Genomic DNA, 19057 nt, shown 5'->3' with positions numbered 1-19057 from the left:
GCGGCTCTTCTCCCGCTTTGCTGTTTCAAAGCGAGCCACAGAGGAGGGAAGGAAGGGGAACCATGGATCCTCTGCTCACGACTGCAGCAGATCCCCCCCCCGCCACCCGCAGGCATTCGCTCCATAACACGCACAGACATTTCCCCTTACTTTATAGGAGGAAAAAAGTGAGTGTTATGGTGCAAAAAATACGGTAATTTAAAAAGCAGAAGGCAGACTTGAGAATGGATGCCTCTGTTTTGAGTTGGTGGGTGGGGAGGCAGGATTTCAGCCGCGGCTCGAGAAGCTAGTTTGCTGAAATGCGGCCAACAATGTAAAAGAGAAAACTCTGGCTGGAATTCACCATGTGGCCCTCTAGACTTCTCTCGCCGGCCCCTGGAAAGCACCCTCAATTCTTGCACTCTCCTACAGTGTTTCCCCGAGCCGGAACATGCCCGTGGGCGTAATGATAATAATAATATATTACTTATACCCCGCCTGTTGTTGTTGTTGTTTATTACTTATAACCCACCCATCTGGCTGAGAATCCCCAGCCACTCTGGGCGGCATCCAACAAAAGATTAAAATACAATAGTCTGTCAGACATTAAAAGCTTCCCTAAACAGGGCTGCCTTCAGATGTCTTCTAAAAGTCTGGTAGTTGTTTGACATCTGGTGGGAGGGCGTTCCACAGGGTGGGCGCCACCACCGAGAAGGCCCTCTGCCTGGTTCCCTGTAACTTGGCTTCCCGCAGCGAGAGAACCTTTAGCAAGGCCTCCTGCTAGCTGGGGAGGGCAGAGGGGGGTGAGTCAATGTTATTCGATTCATGAAATTTACATGTATTGCTCCTCCCACTTTTGGCTCTGGCCCCTGGAAGGGAGTGTGGCCCCCGGGCTGAAACAGTTTCCCCTCGCCTTGCAACGGCACTTTGCGATACGCCGCAGCGTTTGTGCAGATTTCGGCAAAATAGTCAGAAAGCAAAAATAACGACTTGCTGAATGCAAGATGGGTCTGGAACACATTTGCGTAAACCGATTCTGAAGAAAATGTTGTTGTTTTTTTAACCACTCTAACGAGGAACCTGATACTTTTGGGCATATTTTCTTTTCTTGTGATTTTGGCATTTATGCCAGAAGGCAATTATTAGAGGCCTTACAACTCAGTAGGCTGAATTCTATGATACCAACAGTTCAGGACCTGACAGGAATGATCAAATTACCGTATTTTTCGCTCTATAAGACGCACCAGACCACAAGACGCACCTAGTTTTTGGAGGAGGAAAACAAGAAAAAAAATATTCTGAATCTCAGAAGCCAGAACAGCAAGAGGGATCGCTGCGCAGCGAAAGCAGCGATCCCTCTTGCTGTCCTGGCTTCTGGGATAGCTGCGCAGCCTGCATTCGCTCCATAAGAGGCACACACATTTCCTCTTACTTTTTAGGAGGGGAAAAAGTGAGTCTTATAGAGCAGAAAATACGGTACTTTAATAGTGGCTGAATTTTTGAGTGCTGTCCATGTAGAAAGACTGGGCCATTATAAAGAGATTTAGTGGCTCTTAATTGATTGGTGATGTGGTAGTGTTGTATTGTGTTATTTATGCAAATTGATTTCCTCAGGAGTTAAAGATCTGACTGGGACAAACGTTGTTATGCTGAGCTCGTATTTTGCACAATTTGTATATAGTGTCTGTTTGATAACATGTGGTTTGCTATGCCTAATAGCAGATGGCGCTGTGGGTTAAACCACAGAGCCTCTTGGGCTTGCCGATCAGAAGGTTGGTGGTTCGAATCCCCGCGACGGAGTGAGCTCCCGTTGCTCAGTCCCTGCTCCTGCCAACCTAGCAGTTCGAAAGCACCTCAAAGTGCAAGTAGATAAATAGGTACCACTCTGGCGGGAAGGTAAACGGCGTTTTCGTGCGCTGCTCTGGTTTGCCAGAAGCGGCTTAGTCATGCTGGCCACATGACCCGGAAGCTGTATGCCGGCTCCCTCGGCCAATAAAGCAAGATGAGCACCGCAACCCCAGAGTCGGCCACGACTGGACCTAACGGTCAGGGGTCCCTTTACCTTTACCTTATGCCTAATAAAGGATATTTGATGATGTAAACCAATCTAACGGGCTTTGTTTGGGAAGGAATTTTTCACAAACAAAACATGCCATACATTTATACTGCAATTCGTTTATACGGTAAGCCTTCCTGTGATTCTCGGGCGTTTAACAAATAAATACAGGATTGACTGCCCCAAGGCAGCTTAAGTCGTATTTAAAAGCCTTTGCATTCGGCTCATTAATATATATATATATATATATTTAATGCTAGTAGTACTCATGATGGCCGTTTCTTTGTCTGCCTTTAGGAATCCCCACACCTTGGTGGAAGTGACGTCTTTCGCAGCCCTTAACAAGTTCCAGCCTTTCAATGTCGCCATCTCCAGCAACGTCCTTTTGTTAGTGGTACGTTGGACATTTGGCAGGGCCCTGGCCAGCCCCACCAAGAGGCAAGGGAAGAAGCAACCACCTCTGTAATACTATAATAATAAATTATTCTTTATACCCCACCTGTCTGTCTGGGTTTCCCCAGTCACTCTGGGCAGCTCCCAATATAATATTAAAAATACAATAAAACATCAAAAATTAAAAACTTCCCTAAACAGGGCTGCCTTCAGATGTCTTATAAAAGTCTGGTAGTTGTTGTTCTCTTTGACATCTGATGGGAGGGTGTTCCACAGGGCGGGGGCCACCACCGAGAAGGCCCTCTGCCTGGTTCCCTGTAACGTCACTTCTCGCAGTGAGGGAACCGCCAGAAGGCCCTTGGAGCGGGACCTCAGCGTCTGGGCAGAACGATGGGGGTGGAGACGCTCCTTCAGGTCTACTGGGCTGAGGCCGTTGAGGGCTTTAAAAGTCAGCACCAACACTTTGAATTGTGCTCGGAAACGTACTGGGAGCCAATGTAGGTCTTTCAAGACTGGTGTTATATGGTCTCAGCAGCTGCTCCCAGTCACCAGTCTAGCTGCCGCATTCTGGATTAGTTGTAGTTTCCGAGTCACCTTCAAAGGTAGCCCCATGTAGAGCGCGTTGCAGTAGTCCAAGCGGGGCATAACCAGAGCATGCACCACTCTGGCGAGACAGTCTGTGGGCAGGGAGGGTCTCATCCTGCGTACCAGATGGAGCTGATAGACAGCTGCCCTGGATACAGAATCGACCTGCGCCTCCATGGACAGCTGTGAGTCCAAAATGACTCCCAGGCTGCGCACCTGGTCGTTCAGGAGGACAGTGACCGCATTCAGGACCAGGGAGTCCTCCACATCCACACCCACCCTGTCCCCACGAAACAGTCCTTCTGTCTTGTCAGGATTCAACTGCCATCCATCCTCTGACCGCCTCCAGACACTCACACAGGATCTTCACTGGTTCTGATTTAAAAGAGAGGTAGCGCTTTTGGGGGTGGAGGGAGGAATCCACAAATCTGATAGCTTGGATTCTGATATGAGGAATACAGCATTGTAGAGTTGGAAGGGACACTAAGAGTCATCTAGTCATATCCCCGTGCAATGCAGGGATTATGGGAGCTGGAGTCCAGCAGCACCCAGAGTGTGACCATAGCACCCAAGGGTGACCAAACCTCCAAACCTGTGCTCTCCCTCCCCTTTCCTCTTAGGACTTCCATAGTCACCTGACGAAGAGTGAAGTGACTGGCTATCTCGGCGGTCGCTGGGACACCAACAGCCAGCGTAAGTTTCCCTGCGGTAACTAGCAAAGGGAGTGGAGCTGAAATGTTCCAAATTCCTTTTTTTATTGTTAATTTATTTTATTTTATTATTTATTTTATTGTTTATTTATTTTATTTTATTATTTATTTTATTGTTTGTTTATTTATTTTTAAATTTTACTTTAAAAATATATATATATACAAAGCAGTCTAAATTAACATTGCCTTCTACCGATAAGAAATAATAATAACTATTACAATAATGAAAATACCAAAAGTACATTTACTTCCCCTTTTGAACTTCTATTCTGGTTACAATATATTACTATTCTATGAGAATCGATTATATCCTTTGCATCTTAAAAAGCAGAGACATCACCTTGCTGACAAAGGTCCATATAGTGAAAGCTATGGTTTTCCCAGTAGTGATGTATGGAAGTGAGAGCTGGACCATAAAGAAGGCTGATGGCCGAAGAATTGATGCTTTTGAATTCTGGTGCTGGAGGAGACTCTTGAGAGTCCCATGGACTGCAAGAAGATCAAACCTCTCCATTCGGAAGGAAATCAGCCCTGAGTGCTCACTGGAAGGACAGATCGTGAAGCTGAGGCTCCAAGACTTTGGCCACCTCATGAGAAGAGAAGACTCCCTCGAAAAGACCCTGATGTTGGGAAAGATGGAGGGCACAAGGAGAAGGGAGCAACAGAGGACGAGATGGTTGGACAGTGTTCTCGAAGCTACCAGCATGAGTTTGACCAAACTGCGGGAGGCAGTGGAAGACAGGAGGGCCTGGCGTGCTCTGGTCCAGGGGGTCACGAAGAGGCGGACATGACTAAACGACTAAACAACAACAACAATATTATTTTATTTCCCAAATTGAACCTAACCCTCCCCTCCTCCCCACTGCTTCCCTTCGCCTGTGTGAGATTTCCCATCATAATATATATTTTTTCTAGTTGCTTTGATAAAATAGAGTAACTTGAAAACTGTTAAATTATAATTACTTCTTTTGTCCTTACATGCTTAACAATTGCCTACTAAGAGTTCTGATTTAACACCATATTTCTTCATGCATTCCCATTCTGTATAGAATTTTTGATTGGAGCAGCCCCTGATTGCTGCAATCATTTTTGCCATGTCGGCAAAAATGGCGGAAATGTTCCAAAGTTCCTCTCCCCGCCTTTCCTTTAAAGTGTATTTAATTAAAAGAGATGCTTAAGGCAACCAAGCAGAAATTTGTCTCAAAGTTGATCTCAAATTTCAGATTGCAGATGCTAACCTAAGCAATAATAATAATAATAATAATAATAATAATAATAATAATAATACAGCTGAACAGGAACTGCAGGAATGAATGAACAAAGGTGCTGAACTCAGGTGGAACGAAAACTTGACTTGGTCGAAGGCTTCTTTCTGTGTTTCTGTTTATAGAAAGGTAAAGGGACCCCTGACCATTAGGTCCAGTCGCAGACGACCCTGGGGTTGCGGCGCTCATCTCGCTTTATTGGCCGAGGGAGCCGGCGTACAGCTTCCGGGTCATGTGGCCAGCAGGACTAAGCCGCTTCTGGCAAACCAGAACAGCGTCCAGAAACGCCGTTTACCTTCCCGCCGGAGTGGTACCTATTTATCTACTTGCACTCTGATGTGCTTTCGAACTGCTAGGTTGGCAGGAGCAGGGACCGAGCAATGGGAGCTCACCCTGTCGCGGGGATTCGAACCGCCGACCTTCTGATCAGCAAGTCCTAGGCTCTGTGGTTTAACCCACAATGTTTATTCAAAACCCTATTTCTTTTGGTGGGGTAAGTCGCAGGTTGATTCTCCAGGCAGAGCTGCAAGCCCCAGCTGAAGACCTGGAGAAGGAGTGGGGAACATTTTTGGCCCCATGGGCCTCATTCTTATCAGGATTGGCCTCGTAGGCCAAATTTGACAGGTGGATGGTGCCACCAGCCTGCCAGTCACCTGACGCCACAAGGACATCAGGTGACTTGCTGCTTTGAAGTCCCAAAGTTGGGACGTCAAAGCACCCCGCAGGCAGCAAGTCTCTGCTAACACGGCAAGGCGGAGAACCTTTGTTTTATCAGGGCTTGAACTGGCCAGGATTTAACTCTCGGCTCATCAGCAGAATTCAACCCTGCCAATCAGCTGGTCTCACTCGCCCATTGGAGGGGCCTCTGATGATTGACAGGTGGGCATGGCTTCGATATAACCGACCTGGAGGGCCAAATCGGAACTCCTGGAGAGAGAAGATTGGCCCATCTGGCAGAGGTTCGTTCCCCTTGTCCTAGACTAGAGAGTCAGGGGAGACGATACTGGGAGAGACGGACTGATGCCTTGACTTGATATAGGGCAGCTGGCTCCATTCCTAAACCCTTAGAAGAGAGGGTTAGTTAGGGCAGCTAAACAAAAGCCTCAAGGCAGTATATCTGCTAATGTCTGGCCCAAAGCAGAAGGGCATTGGTTGACCAAAACCAGTGATCCCTTGGTTCTCTTTCAGTGTTGTAGGGACGCGGGTGGGGCTGTGGTCTAAACCACTGAGCCTCTTGGGCTTGCCAATCCAAAGGTCGGCAGTTCGAATCCCCATGATGGAGTGAGCTCCCATTGCTCGGTCCCAGCTCCTGCCAACCTAGCAGTTTGAAAGCACACCAGTGCAAGTAGATAAATAGATACTGCTGTGGTGGGAAGGTAAATGGCATTTCTGTGCGCTCTGGTTTCTGTCACGGTGTCCTATTGCGCCAGAAGCGGTTTAGTCCTGCTGGCCACATGACCCAGAAAGCTATCTGTGGACAAACACTGGCTCCCTCGGCCTGAAAGTGAGATGAGCGCCACAACCCGATAGTCGCCTTTGACTGGACTTAACCATCCAGTGGTACTTTACCTTTTCCTGAATTGCAGTGCGTTGCAATAGACTACTCTTGACATCCCTTCCAACTCTACAATTCTACGGTTCATTTTTCTCCGACCGATAAACAGACTTAGGGGACACTGAGAGTTGGCGGAGAGTTGGGCTCTAAAAGGCAATCCCAAATTTTCCTCCAACACTGTGATCAGGGGCTTCTTAAGGAAATCTGACTGGCAAGAATTCGAAGGAGCCTTGGGTCTAAGACAGGCATAGGCAAACTCCGGCCCTCCAGATGTTTGGGACTACAACTCCCATCATCCCTAGCTAGCAGGACCGGTGGTCAGGGATGATGGGAATTGTAGTCCCAAACATCTGGGGGGGGCGGAGTTTGCCTATGCCTGGTCTAAGAGGACTCTCAAGATTGACTTTCAAGCTCTCACACATCTTTTCTTTTTTAAATCAGTGTTAACGGTGCTGAGGGCATTCCCTTGCCGATCACGCCTTGCGGACGGGGACTTAGCAGCTGCTGTTGAAGAAGAGGTAAGGAGCTCATAACATTAGTAATGGTGGTGCTGGACTCCAACATGGGATAGTGTGAGGCGTTCTCAAAGTAAAGGAAGGATTGAACTCTGATTAAGAAGAATACACACAGAGGCTTGAACCAGCAAGACTCTGGGAAGGGTGCGTATAATAATGTCTCTGTCTCTCCACCCCTCGGCCCAGGTCGTTTTATTCACAAAAGAACTTTTACAGAATGTTCGTAAGAACCAATCAGATTTCTTCTGAGCATTTCAACAAACCCCATGTGGGGACAAAGTTAATTAACTAATTAAGCACACATATTTCCGGGGTAAACCAAGAACAGACCTACAAAGGAGTGCATTTGGCAACCCCTGGAGGTGATAAACAAGTAATAAACATGATAAGTAGGATGGCCAGGAAGACAGTGATCATTATCACCTTCAGGTGAGATCTGTTTCCTGGCCCTAACATCCTAAGATTAACATATCAGAAAAGCTACATCAAAGAAACTGCCCACTGTCTTTGATGACCCAGGACGCCTGCCTGTCTAAGTGGGTATGTGACTTGTCAAGAAAGAGAAATGGAACCGGGATGCAGAGGTGTGAATTGATCAAGAATCATATCAAAATAGTTTAAACCCAGTCAACGCAATGCTTTCATTGCTGACACAGATGGCTTACTCTATATTTGTTATAATTCCTCATAGTAATCCCACCTGATCACTACAGTAGTGGGCACCACGACTGCCCCATGGATTGTTTGTTCGATTCTTCCTTTGCCCTCCAGCTGTCTTGGAAGTATAACTCACGGGAAAACAGCTTGGATGAGGATGATGGGAAGACAAGTTGCTCCCTGTTCGAGGGTGTTCTTCTTTGGTTGGGAACTCGCTTGTTTTCCATTTTGGGGCTAACAAAACACGGGCCGCAGTAGTAGCATACATTTGTTGTTTAGTTGTGTCCGACTCTTCGTGACCCCCTGGACCAGAGCACGCCAGGCCCTCCTGTCTTCCACTGCCTCCCGCAGTTTGGTCAAACTCATGCTGGTAGCTTCGAGAACACTGTCCCACCATCTCGTCCTCTGTCGTCCCCTTCTCCTTGTGCCCTCCATCTTTCCCAACATCAGGGTCTTTTCCAGGGAGTCTTCTCTTCTCATGAGGTGGCCAAAGTCTTGGAGCCTCAGCTTCAGGATCTGTCCTTCCAGTGAGCACTCAGGGCTGATTTACCTCAGAATGGAGAGGTTTGATCTTCTTGCAGTCCATGGGACTCTCTAGAGTCTCCTCCAGCACCAGAATTCAAAAGCATCCATTCTTCTGGATATGCTTAAGACTGCTGAAACGCGACATCCTTTTTCCTCTTGTCTTCAGATATGCCAGAACCTTTTTATGCGTGGGCTTTCCCTGGTGGGCTGGTATCACAGCCACCCGTTCAGCCATGCCCTGCCATCCCTCCAGGACATCGATACTCAAATGGACTACCAGCTGAAGCTCCAGGGAACCAGCAACAGCTTCCAGCCTTGCTTGGCACTCATCTGCGGTAAGTGGCAGAAGGCTGCGCGTCAGTTACAACCCAAACGAAACAGCCTGTGCTGGTCCCATGGGTTAACCATGAGGCGAGGTCAAAGTCCAGTCCGAGGTCGAGGGTGCAGTATGGAGGCTGTCCGTCAAAGCTGTAGCTGGGTTCAAGGCAGGGAGTTAGGTGAGGTCAGGAGCTCTGGCAGGACAGGGTGCAGGCAGGAACAGCCTACCAACAATGTTGCTCCTGCAACCTGGGACTGGGGCTGGCTGGCTTTTATCTGCCCCGAGGCATAGGGCGGCCCCGGTCCACAGGTGACTCGCCTCTCCTGGCCTGGAGGCGAGCACTCCTCCTGCAGGAACTAAGTTCCCTCCGCCTCTCTGCCCTGAGCCTCTGCAGCTCAGGAGAGGCTGGAGGGTTACCGGACCCAGAGGCAACCTCAGCTTCCCCTGACAGGGCTGAGAGTGGAGCACCTGCAGGCAATGGGTCCTCCATCACCTCAGGAGCCAGAGCAGTCTCACCTGAGGACCCAGCACAGGTGAGGACCTTTCAGGCTCAAGCCCCAGCCCCGGCTCAGCTGGTTCTGGAGGCGGGGACTCCTGCGCAGGCCGGGATCCCTCAGGTCCAGCCTCCGAATCCCAGGCCATCGCACAGCCCACCGTCTCGCAGCACTCTGCAAACGTTAGGTGCAGAAACAGGCAGCAATGTACCTCCCCCAATGTTTCTCCTTTACGGATTGCTCCTGGTGTCTGATCCTGTCTGATGCAGCACCTTCTGCTCCCACGGGCCAACCAGATGCAGTGGCGTAGCGTGGGGGGTGCAGGGGGGGCCGGCCGCACCGGGCGCAACATCTGGGGGGGCTGCGCTCGCACTCGCAGCTCTCTGCCCCTACCTGGCTCGCTCACTCTCTCTCACTGCAGTGCTGGCTGTGCGAATCTGATCCGAGCCGCTGGGTCCCCGCCCACTGTGGAGGGGGGGTGCCAGGCGTGCGGTGTGGAGAGAGGGCGAGGGACTATCTGGGGGAGGGACAGTGCAGCGGCCGCCCAGCGCAGCGCTGAGCGCGGGAGAGAACCACACCAGACCAGACCAGGCAGCAGCAAGAAGAAGCTGGCAGCGGCAGCAGGTTAGGGGTTAGGGGGTGCAAATTACTTGCCTTGCCCCGGGTTAGGGGATGCAAATTACTTGCCTTGCCCCGGGTGCTGACAACCCACGCTACGCTGCTGACCAGATGCCTCAATTATTGCAGATATTGTGCAGCTCGAAGCAACTGGGTGCATAAAACCTGACCCCTTTTTGGTATGGAAATTGCCAAGACCCATTTAGAGACAGGTGAAACTTGGAAAATTAGAACATCGTGGAAAAGTCCATTTATTTCACTAATTCAACTTAAAAGGTGAAACTAATATATGAGATAGACTCACAACATGCAAAGCGAGATATGTCAAGCTTTTATTTGTTATAATTGTGAAGATTATGGCGTACAGCTGATGAATACCCCAAATTAACAATCTCAGAAAATTAGAATATTAAATGAAATCAGCAAAACCAGGACTGCAAATGGAGCAATATTGGACCTCTGAGAAGTAGAAGCATGCATAATGTACTCAGTACTTGGTTTGGGCCCCTTTTGCATCAATTACTGCCTCAATGCGGCATGACATGGATGCTATCAGCCTGTGGCACTGCTGAGGTGTTATGGAAAACCAGGGTGCTTCAATAGCAGCCTTCAGCTCTTCTGCATTGCTCAGACTCATGTCTCTCATCTTTCTCTTGGCAATGCCCCATAGATTCTCTATGGGCTTCAGGTCAGGCGAGTTTGCTGGCCAATCAAGCACAGTAATCCCATGGGCATTGAACCAGGTTTTGGTACTTTTGGCAGTGTGGACAGGTGCCAAAGTCCTGCTGGAAAATGAAGTCAGCATCCCCTTAAAGCTCATCTGCGGAAGGAAGCATGAAGTGCTCCAAAATCTCCTGGTAGATGGCTGTGTTGACCCTGGACTTAATGAGGCACAATGGATCAACACCTACAACCTTGAGATTAAGAGTTTCACGCTCTATCATCTGACCTATTTTATGAACCTCTTATCACATTCCCCCTTTCACTCGCCTTTTCTCTAAACGGAAAAGCCCCAAGTGTTGCAACCCCACAGGGCAGTTGCTCCATCCCCTCAATTGTCAGAGTTGCTTTTTTCCTCCTTCCGAGTAATCTGTGTGGCAAGAATGCCCAGAACTGGGGACACAGGGATGGGGCGGCAGGACGTCGTTTTGTTACAGTGGTGCCCCGCAAGACGAATGCCTCGCAAGACGGAAAACTCGCTAGACGAAAGAGTTTTCCGTTTTGGAGGTGCTTCGCAAAATGAATTTCCTATGGGCTTGCTTCGCAAGACGACAATGTCTTGCGAGTTCCTGCTGGTTTTTTCCCTTCCCCCCCTTTTTTCTAAGCCGCTTATCAGCTGATCCGATCAGCAGATAAGCCGCTAAAAGCCGCTAATAGCGCTAATCCGTCAATGGGCTTGCTTTGCAAGACGAAAAAACCGCTAGACAAAGAGAATCACAGAACGGATTCTTTTCGTCTTGCGAGGCACCACTGTAAATTGCCTTGCGAACCTGGAGAGAGAAGGTTGTGCCATTTGAGTTTCCCATGCAGTTCGATGAGGCCCTAAGCCACGGAAGGTAATGGGGCCCTTTATATGTCCAGCTGTCCTTTGTCAACAACCAATTGTCACTGTTTTTCTGTGCTGAATGTATGCTATATGGTAATTTATGGACCTCATAGGTATCTCAAGCCATTTGCCCATGTTGCCGTGCAACCAGTCCATGCAGAATGTAGGCACCCTATATATAGAAAGGAGCAAACCAGGGATATTTTAGGGAGCAGGCTAGTAGGCGGGGCCCATGACTTACCCCAGGCATAGGCAAACTCGGCCCTCCAGATGTTTTGGGACTACAACACCCATCATCCCTAGCTAACAGGACCAGTGGTCGGGGATAATGGGAATTGTAGCCCCAAAACATCTGGAAGCCAAGTTTGCTTATGCCTGACTTACATCATAGGAGCCTGCACAACACAAAACACTGTTGCTGTATGTAGGTTTTTGTCTTTTATCTTATATTTTGGAAATATACATCCAGTTTTCTTTCCCTTTAAATTTTTTTGGGGCCCCCAAGAGAGTGCGTCCCTAAGCTATAGCTTGTTTAGCTTATATGTAAATTTGTTTAGCTTATACTGTTCCCATGCTAGGTGCCCAAATGATCTGGAGAGCCAGTGTGGTGTAGCGGTTAAGAGCGGTGGACTCGTAATCTGGTGAACCGGGTTCGCTTCCCCACTCCTCCACCTGCAGCTGCTGGGTGACCTTGGGCCAGTCACACTTCTCTGAAGTCTCTCAGCCCCACTCACCTCACAGAGTGTTTGTTGTGGGGGAGGCAGGGAAAGGAGAAGGTTAGCCGCTTTGAGACCCCTCTGGGTAGTGATAAAGCGGGATATCAAATCCAAACTCTTCTTCTGTCTTATTGTCCCCTCAGGTCCATACTGCCATGCCAACCAAGGCATGGAGTCGAAGATTGCGCCCTTCTGGGTTATGCCCCCTCCGGAGGTGAGTCCTGCAGCGCCTGACCAAGCTGCTCTTGGGAGAGCAGGGGGTGCAGGAAAGTAGTAAGGTAAAAGGTAAAGGGGCCCCTGACCATTAGGTCTAGCCGTGGCAGACTCTGGGATTGCGGCGCTCATCTCGCTTTACTGGCCGAGGGACCTGGGCTGCATCAATAGGAGTACAGCATCTAGATGAAGGGAAGTAATAGTGCCACTGTATTCTGCTCTGGTCAGACCTCACCTGGAGTACTGTGTCCAGTTCTGGGCACCACAGTTCAAGAAGGACACTGACAAACGGGAACGTGTCCAGAGGAGGGCAACCAAAATGGTCAAAGGCCTGGAAACGATGCCTTATGAGGAACGGCTAAGGGAGCTGGGCATGTTTAGCCTGGAGAAGAGGAGGTTAAGGGGTGATATGATAGCCATGTTCAAATATATAAAGGGATGCCACATAGAGGAGGGAGAAAGGTTGTTTTCTGCTGCTCCAGAGAAGCGGACACGGAGCAATGGTTCCAAACTACAAGAAAGAAGATTCCACCTAAACATTAGGAAGAACTTCCTGACAGTAAGAGCTGTTCGACAGTGGAATTTGCTGCCAAGGAGTGTGGTGGAGTCTCCCACTTTGGAGGTCTTTAAGCAGAGGCTTGACAACCATATGTCAGGAGTGCTCTGATGGTGTTTCCTGCTTGGCAGGGGGTTGGACTCGATGGCCCTTGTGGTCTCTTCCAACTCTAGGATTCTATGATTCTATGATCTAATTTTTTCTATGATTCTATGAAACGGTCTCAGCCCAGTATACCTGAAGGAGCGTCTCCACCCCCATTGTCCATCCCAGACACTGAGGTCCAGCTCCAAGGACCTTCTGTGGTTCCCTCATTGCGAGAAGTGAGGTTACAGGCAACCAGGCAGAGGGCCTTCTCGGTGGTGGCACCCTCCCTGTGGAACACCCTTTGGGAGCCGCCCAGAGTGGCTGGGGGAAACCCAGCCCGAGGGGCAAGATATAAATTACTACTACTACTACTACTACTACTACTACTACTATTATATTATATGCACTAGCAGAGGGGGAAAGACTGCAGGATATTTTTTGGACCTAAGCCGTGTTGATTCCCAAGGGGACATTTGGTACACTGTCGATTGCTTGCTGCGGTTAACATGTGTGCGTATGTGTTAGTTGGTGCTGTACAAATATTATAATCAATAAATAAAAGGGTAAAATCACTTGTTGCTCAAAAAAAGGTGGTGCGCTCTGAGGAGCTGCACCTCTAAGCCACCAGGGGGCGCTTTACAACTTTGGTTCTCCTGAGCAAATCAAAAGAGTGAGAGAAAAAAACCACAATTTGATACTATTCACTTCTCTGTGTGTCTCTCTCTCTCTTCCCACCCTTCCCCGGTCAACTTTCTTCCTCCACCAGCAAAGGCCTTATGATTACGGCATCCCCATGGAAGTTGAGGTCACCTACGTCCAAGACGGCTTCCTCACCAACGACGTTCTCCACGAGATGGTAACTTTGGTTCATCTGAATTTCACATCTGCTCGGGGGAAGAATCTCGGGTTGCGTCACCAAAGCGCCTTTTGTTCCAAACACACAGGGCTGCGATGATCTAAAGCGAGGCCTCTTGAAAAACAAAATTTGTAACTGATGGCGAAACAATCCTTACATTCAGAGAGCCCTGTGGGCATTTACAATGCAAGCATTGTGCGTGAGCTTGAAAGTCAATCTTCAGAGTCCTCTTAGACCAGGCATAGGCAAACTCCGGCACTCCAGATGTTTGGGACTACAATTCCCATCATCCCTGACCACTGGTCCTGTTAGCTAGGGATGATGGGAGTTGTAGTCCCAAACATCTGGAGGGCCGGAGTTTGCCTATGCGTGTCTTAGACCCAAGGCTCCTTCGAATTCTTGCCAGTCAGATTCCCTTAAGAAGCCCCTGATCGCAGTGATGGAGGGAAATTTGGGGTTGCCTTTTAGAGCCCAACTGTCCCCTAAGTCTGTTTATCAGTTGGAGAAAAATGAACTGTAGAATTGTAGAGTTGGAAGGGATGTCAAGAGTAGTCTATTGCAACGCCCTGCAATTCAGGAAAAGGTAAAGGACCACTGGATGGTTAAGTCCAGTCAAAGGCGACTATGGGGTTGTGGCGCTCATCTTGCTTTCAGGCCAAGGGAGCCAGTGTTTGTCCACAGACAGCTTTCTGGGTCATGTGGCCAGCAGGACTAAACCGCTTCTGGCGCAGTGGGACACCGCGACGGAAACCAGAGCGCACAGAAACGCCGTTTACCTTGCTGATGGAGCAGTACCTATTTATCTACTTGCGCTGGTGTGCTTTCGAACTGCTAGGTTGGCAGGAGCTGGGATAGAGCAACGGGAGCTCACCCCGTCATGGGGATTCGAACCGCCGACCACCTGATCGGCAAGCCCAAGAGGCTCAGTGGTTTAGACCACAGCGCCACTCGCAGGGTTTTTTATCTGCAGGAAAACCAGTACAGTGGTACCTCGAGTTACAAACGCTTTGGGTTACAAACTCCGCTAACTCGGAAATAGTACCTCAGGTTGAGAACTTTGCCCCAGGATGAAACGGAAATCACGCGGTGGCAGCGGGAGGCCCCATTAGTGAAAGTGCGCCTCAGGTTAAGAACGGTTTTGGGTTAAGAACAGACCTCCGGAGCGAATTAAGTTTGTAACCTGTGGTATGACAGTAGAAGGAAAGCAAGGGAGATCTTTTCTAGAAAATTAGGTGCCAGAACTCACCATGAATGCCTTCCATTGTTTTCTTTTCTTTTTTTAAATATTTTATTAAGGATTTTCTTAGAATGGCAACGGCAGCCACCTGAGAGCTGCCTAAACAGAGTCCTGGCTGGAAAAAAGCCCTGTGCACAACACTCCTGTGGTATAGTCCGAATGTGATTCCTGTTCTTTCTTTTCTTTTAATAATTTTTATTAAGTACAAATTAGAAAACATACATATTTACAACAAAAGAAAATACAAAGGAAAAAGAAAATACAAATAACCAAGAAAAAAAAATTAGAGAATACTTTGCCTCTTTTCATATTTACAGTTATTTATACCTCTATAAGGGACACGGGTGGCGATGTGGTCAAACCACTGAGCCTAGGACTTGCCGATCAGAAGGTTGGCGGTTCGAATCCCCGCGACGGGGTGAGCTCCCGTTGCTCGGTCCCTGCTCCTGCCAACCTAGCAGTTCGAAAGCACGCCAAAGTGCAAGTAGATAAATAGGTACCGCTCCGGTGGGAAGGTAAACGGCGTTTCCATGCGCTGCTCTGGTTCGCCAGAGGCGGCTTAGTCCTGCTGGCCACATGACCCGGAAGCTGTATGCCGGCTCCCTTGGCCAATAAAGCGAGATGAGCGCCGCAACCCCAGAGTTGGTCACAACTGGACCTAATGGTCAGGGGTCCCTTTACCTTTATACCTCTATAAAATGTTATTCACAATAAAGGAGTGAAATAAAAGATATCAGGAAAAAGGAAAAAATAATAAAGTAAAAGAAAAGGATCATGGGTGAAAATTTTTAAAAGTAGATAACTATTCACCATACATAGCCGTTTCCCATCTATATTTATATTCAATTGTTCTTTCTTCCTCACAGATGCTGCTGGTGGAGTTTTACAAGGCGGCGCCCGACGTAGTGAAGTTTCAAGAGATGTGGAGCCAGGAGCAGACCTATTTGGATAAACTAAAGGTAATCTTGAGGAAGAGTTGTCCGGCAGTGGCACCTCCAGTGAAGATGGTAGATTCTACTTCCTTGGAGGTTTTCAGACAGGGTTTGGGGTGGGCATTCATTAAACTGGGATTCCTGGGCTGCAGGGGGTTGGACTGGATGACCCTCAGGGGTCCCTTCCGACTCCACAAGTCTCTAGTTATGCATGCTCTGGTGATCTGGACTACTGCAATGCGCTCTCCATGGGGCTACCTTTGAAGGTGACCCGGAAACTGCAGCTAATCCAGAATGCGGCAGCTAGACTGGTGACTGGGAACGGCTGCCGAGACCACATAACACCGGTCCTGAAAGACCTACACTGGCTCCCAGGATGTTTCCAAGCCCAATTCAAAGTGCTGGTGCTGACCTTGAAAGCCCTAAATGGCCCAGTATACCTGAAGGAGTGTCTCCACCCCCATCGTCCAGCCTGGACACTGAGGTAATTCCCTCGCTGCGAGAAGCCAAGTTACAGGGAACCAGGCAGAGGGCCTTCTCAGTGGTGGCGCCTGCCCTGTGGAACGCCCTCCCACCAGATGTCAAAGAGAACAACAACTACCAGACTTTTAGAAGACATCTGAAGGCAGCCCTGTTTCGGGAAGCTTTTAATGTTTGATGGATTGCTGTACTTTAATATTTTGTTGGAAGCCGCCCAGAGTGGCTGGGGAAGCCCAGCCAGATGGGCGGGGTATAAATAATAAATTATTATTTTAAATTGTGAAACGTAAAAATTTAGTAAGAATTAGAGAGGCAGAGAAAGTATCACACGGCGATTTGTGGGTGGGCTGTGCAAGGGAGAAGCATTTTTTCTTGCCTACTTGCATTTAGCAAGCTGCTTGAGGCTAACTTTCGGTCCCAGTGCCCATGCCTGTTCGAATGACGAACGCTGCTGTCAGAGCTGCTTCCAGATCCCAGCTCACTTAGGACACGCTAGCCAGCGTTCACTTTATAAAAGTCTTTATTGAGTTACAGATTCCATTTCCAAGCTGCAGCGTGCAGCTCTACGTCTTATACGCTAGACCGACGAAGTCCCGTCTGATTCTCCGCCTCCTGCACACCAACTTAATACCCTAGCCTTGCTCCACCTCTTGCGTCTTTCCTTCCTCCTCTGGGTCCCTCTGCCCCCCGGGGTCCCCTCCTTCCTAGACTCTTCTGACGCTGACGAGGACCCCCCTGACCCTTCTGCCTCCTTGCGGCGGGCTTTAGGACCTGGCTTCCTTTCCGGGCTGCTTACTGTGCCGCCTTCCTGTGTATTTGAACTTGGCGTGCGCGCCCAACCTTCCACCTTCCGCTTAACCGTTTCTTCGCTCCCCGATGGAGGTGTGGCCACTCCTGACTCATGCCCTCCCTCCTGCGGTGAGCTGCCGGATCCCAATGCCTGGTGCCCTTCCTCCCCACTACGCTTTGCTGGGGACGTTGGCCCCGATCTCCAACTGCTGCTCTCTGAACCCGCTCTGGTTCCTTCTCCCTGGGGAGTCCCCCTCGGTTTCCCCCTTGGTCTAGCCACTGGCGCTCCTTTCTGTGAATCTTCCGATTCACTGGAAAGACTCGGGGATCTCGGGTCGTCGTCATCACTCATCTTCCCTTCGGACTCCTCCCCCTCGCTCTCTGTTTCCTCCCTTTCCCGCGCCTCTGCTCCTGAACCCCTGACAGCTGCTATTCTCTCCTTGCAGGGCTCATTGGCTTCCAGGACACCCAAGGACCAAGGTTTCGGACACATCCTGGAACAAGTCTACAGCATCCTCAAGCAATACAGCTGAAACCAGGAGGAACCATGTCTTCAAGGAGCTGTCGGTCAGGGGTTAGGGAAAGACGTTTGGGTGAAAAGCTTCCCACTTTGAAACCCAGTTCTACCCAATCTTGCTCGGCGGGTGGAGACAGAAATGGAGACCCTTTATGTTTGTTTGTGTGTGTGTGTTTAAGAAAGGTTTTTCATAAGTTTAAGAGGAAACACTGGACCAGCCAAGAACATGCTTTGATTTGCCTAGCTAGAGAAGCTATCTGTTCCCCTGTACTGGGCTTGGCGTCACGGGACAGAACACACCCATTTCATAGATGGTCGACTGAAGCAACTTGGCTTACGAGGCCTCAAAAGGACCCCTTGGTAGATCTCGAATTCAATCCAGCAGAGCGTTGTGCGCTGGTCGACACAGCTGACCTCCCATTGAGGTTTTCCGTGACGGAACGGAAGCCCGCAACTCTCCAGTTTTGTCTTATGTTTCGTGTTGTGAAGGTTGGGGAGAAACTCGCCTCCTATGTTTGGGGTTTGTGTGTCTGAGCTGGTAAGAGGGCAGATTTTTTAAAGGGGGGCAGTGCAGTGTTGCCTTTCTAAAAAATTTCACGGATCTGTAGAAGCAGCAAAAACCGAGTAAAAAGGCAACTAAAAAGGACGGAAGCTTACTTTGCGTAAAAGCAGGGTTGCGGCAGGTTGTTGAAAATCTTGCTTTGTCCTAAAGGGTAAAGGGACCCCTGACCATTAGGTCCAGTCGTGGCCGACTCTGGGGTTGCGGCGCTCATCTCGCTTTACTGGCTGAGGGAGCTGGCGTACAGCTTCTGGGTCATGTGGCCAGCATGACTAAGCCGCTTCTGGCGAACCAGAGCAGCGCACAGAAACACCGTTTACCTTCCCGCCGGAGTGGTACCTATTTATCTACTTGCACTTTGACGTGCTTTCGAACTGCTAGGTTGGCAGGAGCAGGGACTGAGCAACGGGAGCTCACCCCGTCGTAAGGATTCAAACCACCGACCTTCTGATCGGCAAGTCCTAGGCTCTGTGGTTTAACCCACAGCACCACCCGCATCCTGTGCTTTGTCCTTTCTGTGTTCCTTAAAAGCAGCTGTGCATCCATCTGTTCCTGTGGCTCTCGGGTAGGGAAGCTGTGATGCTCCAGATGTTTCTGGACTCCTGGCAGGAATGACCAGAGCTGGGAATCCCAGCAAACTGGTTCTGACGGCTCTGCAGAAGAAACTGCCCCAGGAGGAGATTTGCCTGTCGCATCTCTTTCTGATGTACAGTCCTGCCCTGGCCTCCCTCTGGTCAGCCTCTGCTGAGGATGGGGCAGTTCTGTTCATTTTTGTTGTTGTTGAATGTTGTCAGGGAACTGACATCGGAGCGAGAGGCGAAGGGGAGGCTCCCAGATGATGCTGGCGAAGGACCCAGCAGCAGGGGGAGAAACAGCTCAGTAGAGGGGGAAGCCATTC

The 19057-nt window shown here is 49.4% G+C and overlaps 1 protein-coding gene across 3 annotated transcripts in view; it reads left to right on the top strand.

Annotated features, from left to right (window-relative positions):
- MPND (MPN domain containing) overlaps window positions 1–18246 on the top strand; it is a 28819-nt gene extending 10573 nt beyond the window's left edge. For 2 of the 3 annotated variants that reach the window (XM_082206457.1, XM_082206458.1), the window contains 8 exons: window positions 2333–2429; window positions 3634–3706; window positions 6985–7061; window positions 8407–8575; window positions 12077–12147; window positions 13556–13645; window positions 15749–15841; window positions 17530–18246. In XM_082206457.1, coding sequence (XP_082062583.1) covers window positions 2333–2429; window positions 3634–3706; window positions 6985–7061; window positions 8407–8575; window positions 12077–12147; window positions 13556–13645; window positions 15749–15841; window positions 17530–17616 — 757 coding nt within the window. In that variant the 3' untranslated portion in view covers window positions 17617–18246. The remainder of the gene's footprint in view (window positions 1–2332; window positions 2430–3633; window positions 3707–6984; window positions 7062–8406; window positions 8576–12076; window positions 12148–13555; window positions 13646–15748; window positions 15842–17529) is intronic. The other variant, XM_082206459.1, reaches the window with a different exon arrangement.
- Window positions 18247–19057: the final 811 nt, after the last annotated feature.

This window comes from Podarcis vaucheri, assembly GCF_965113315.1.
Source record: "Podarcis vaucheri genome assembly, chromosome: 18".
NCBI classification, from domain to species: Eukaryota; Metazoa; Chordata; class Lepidosauria; order Squamata; family Lacertidae; genus Podarcis; species Podarcis vaucheri.
The sequence above is the reverse complement of the archived record's forward strand: the minus strand, read 5'-3'. Positions and strand labels throughout refer to the sequence as shown.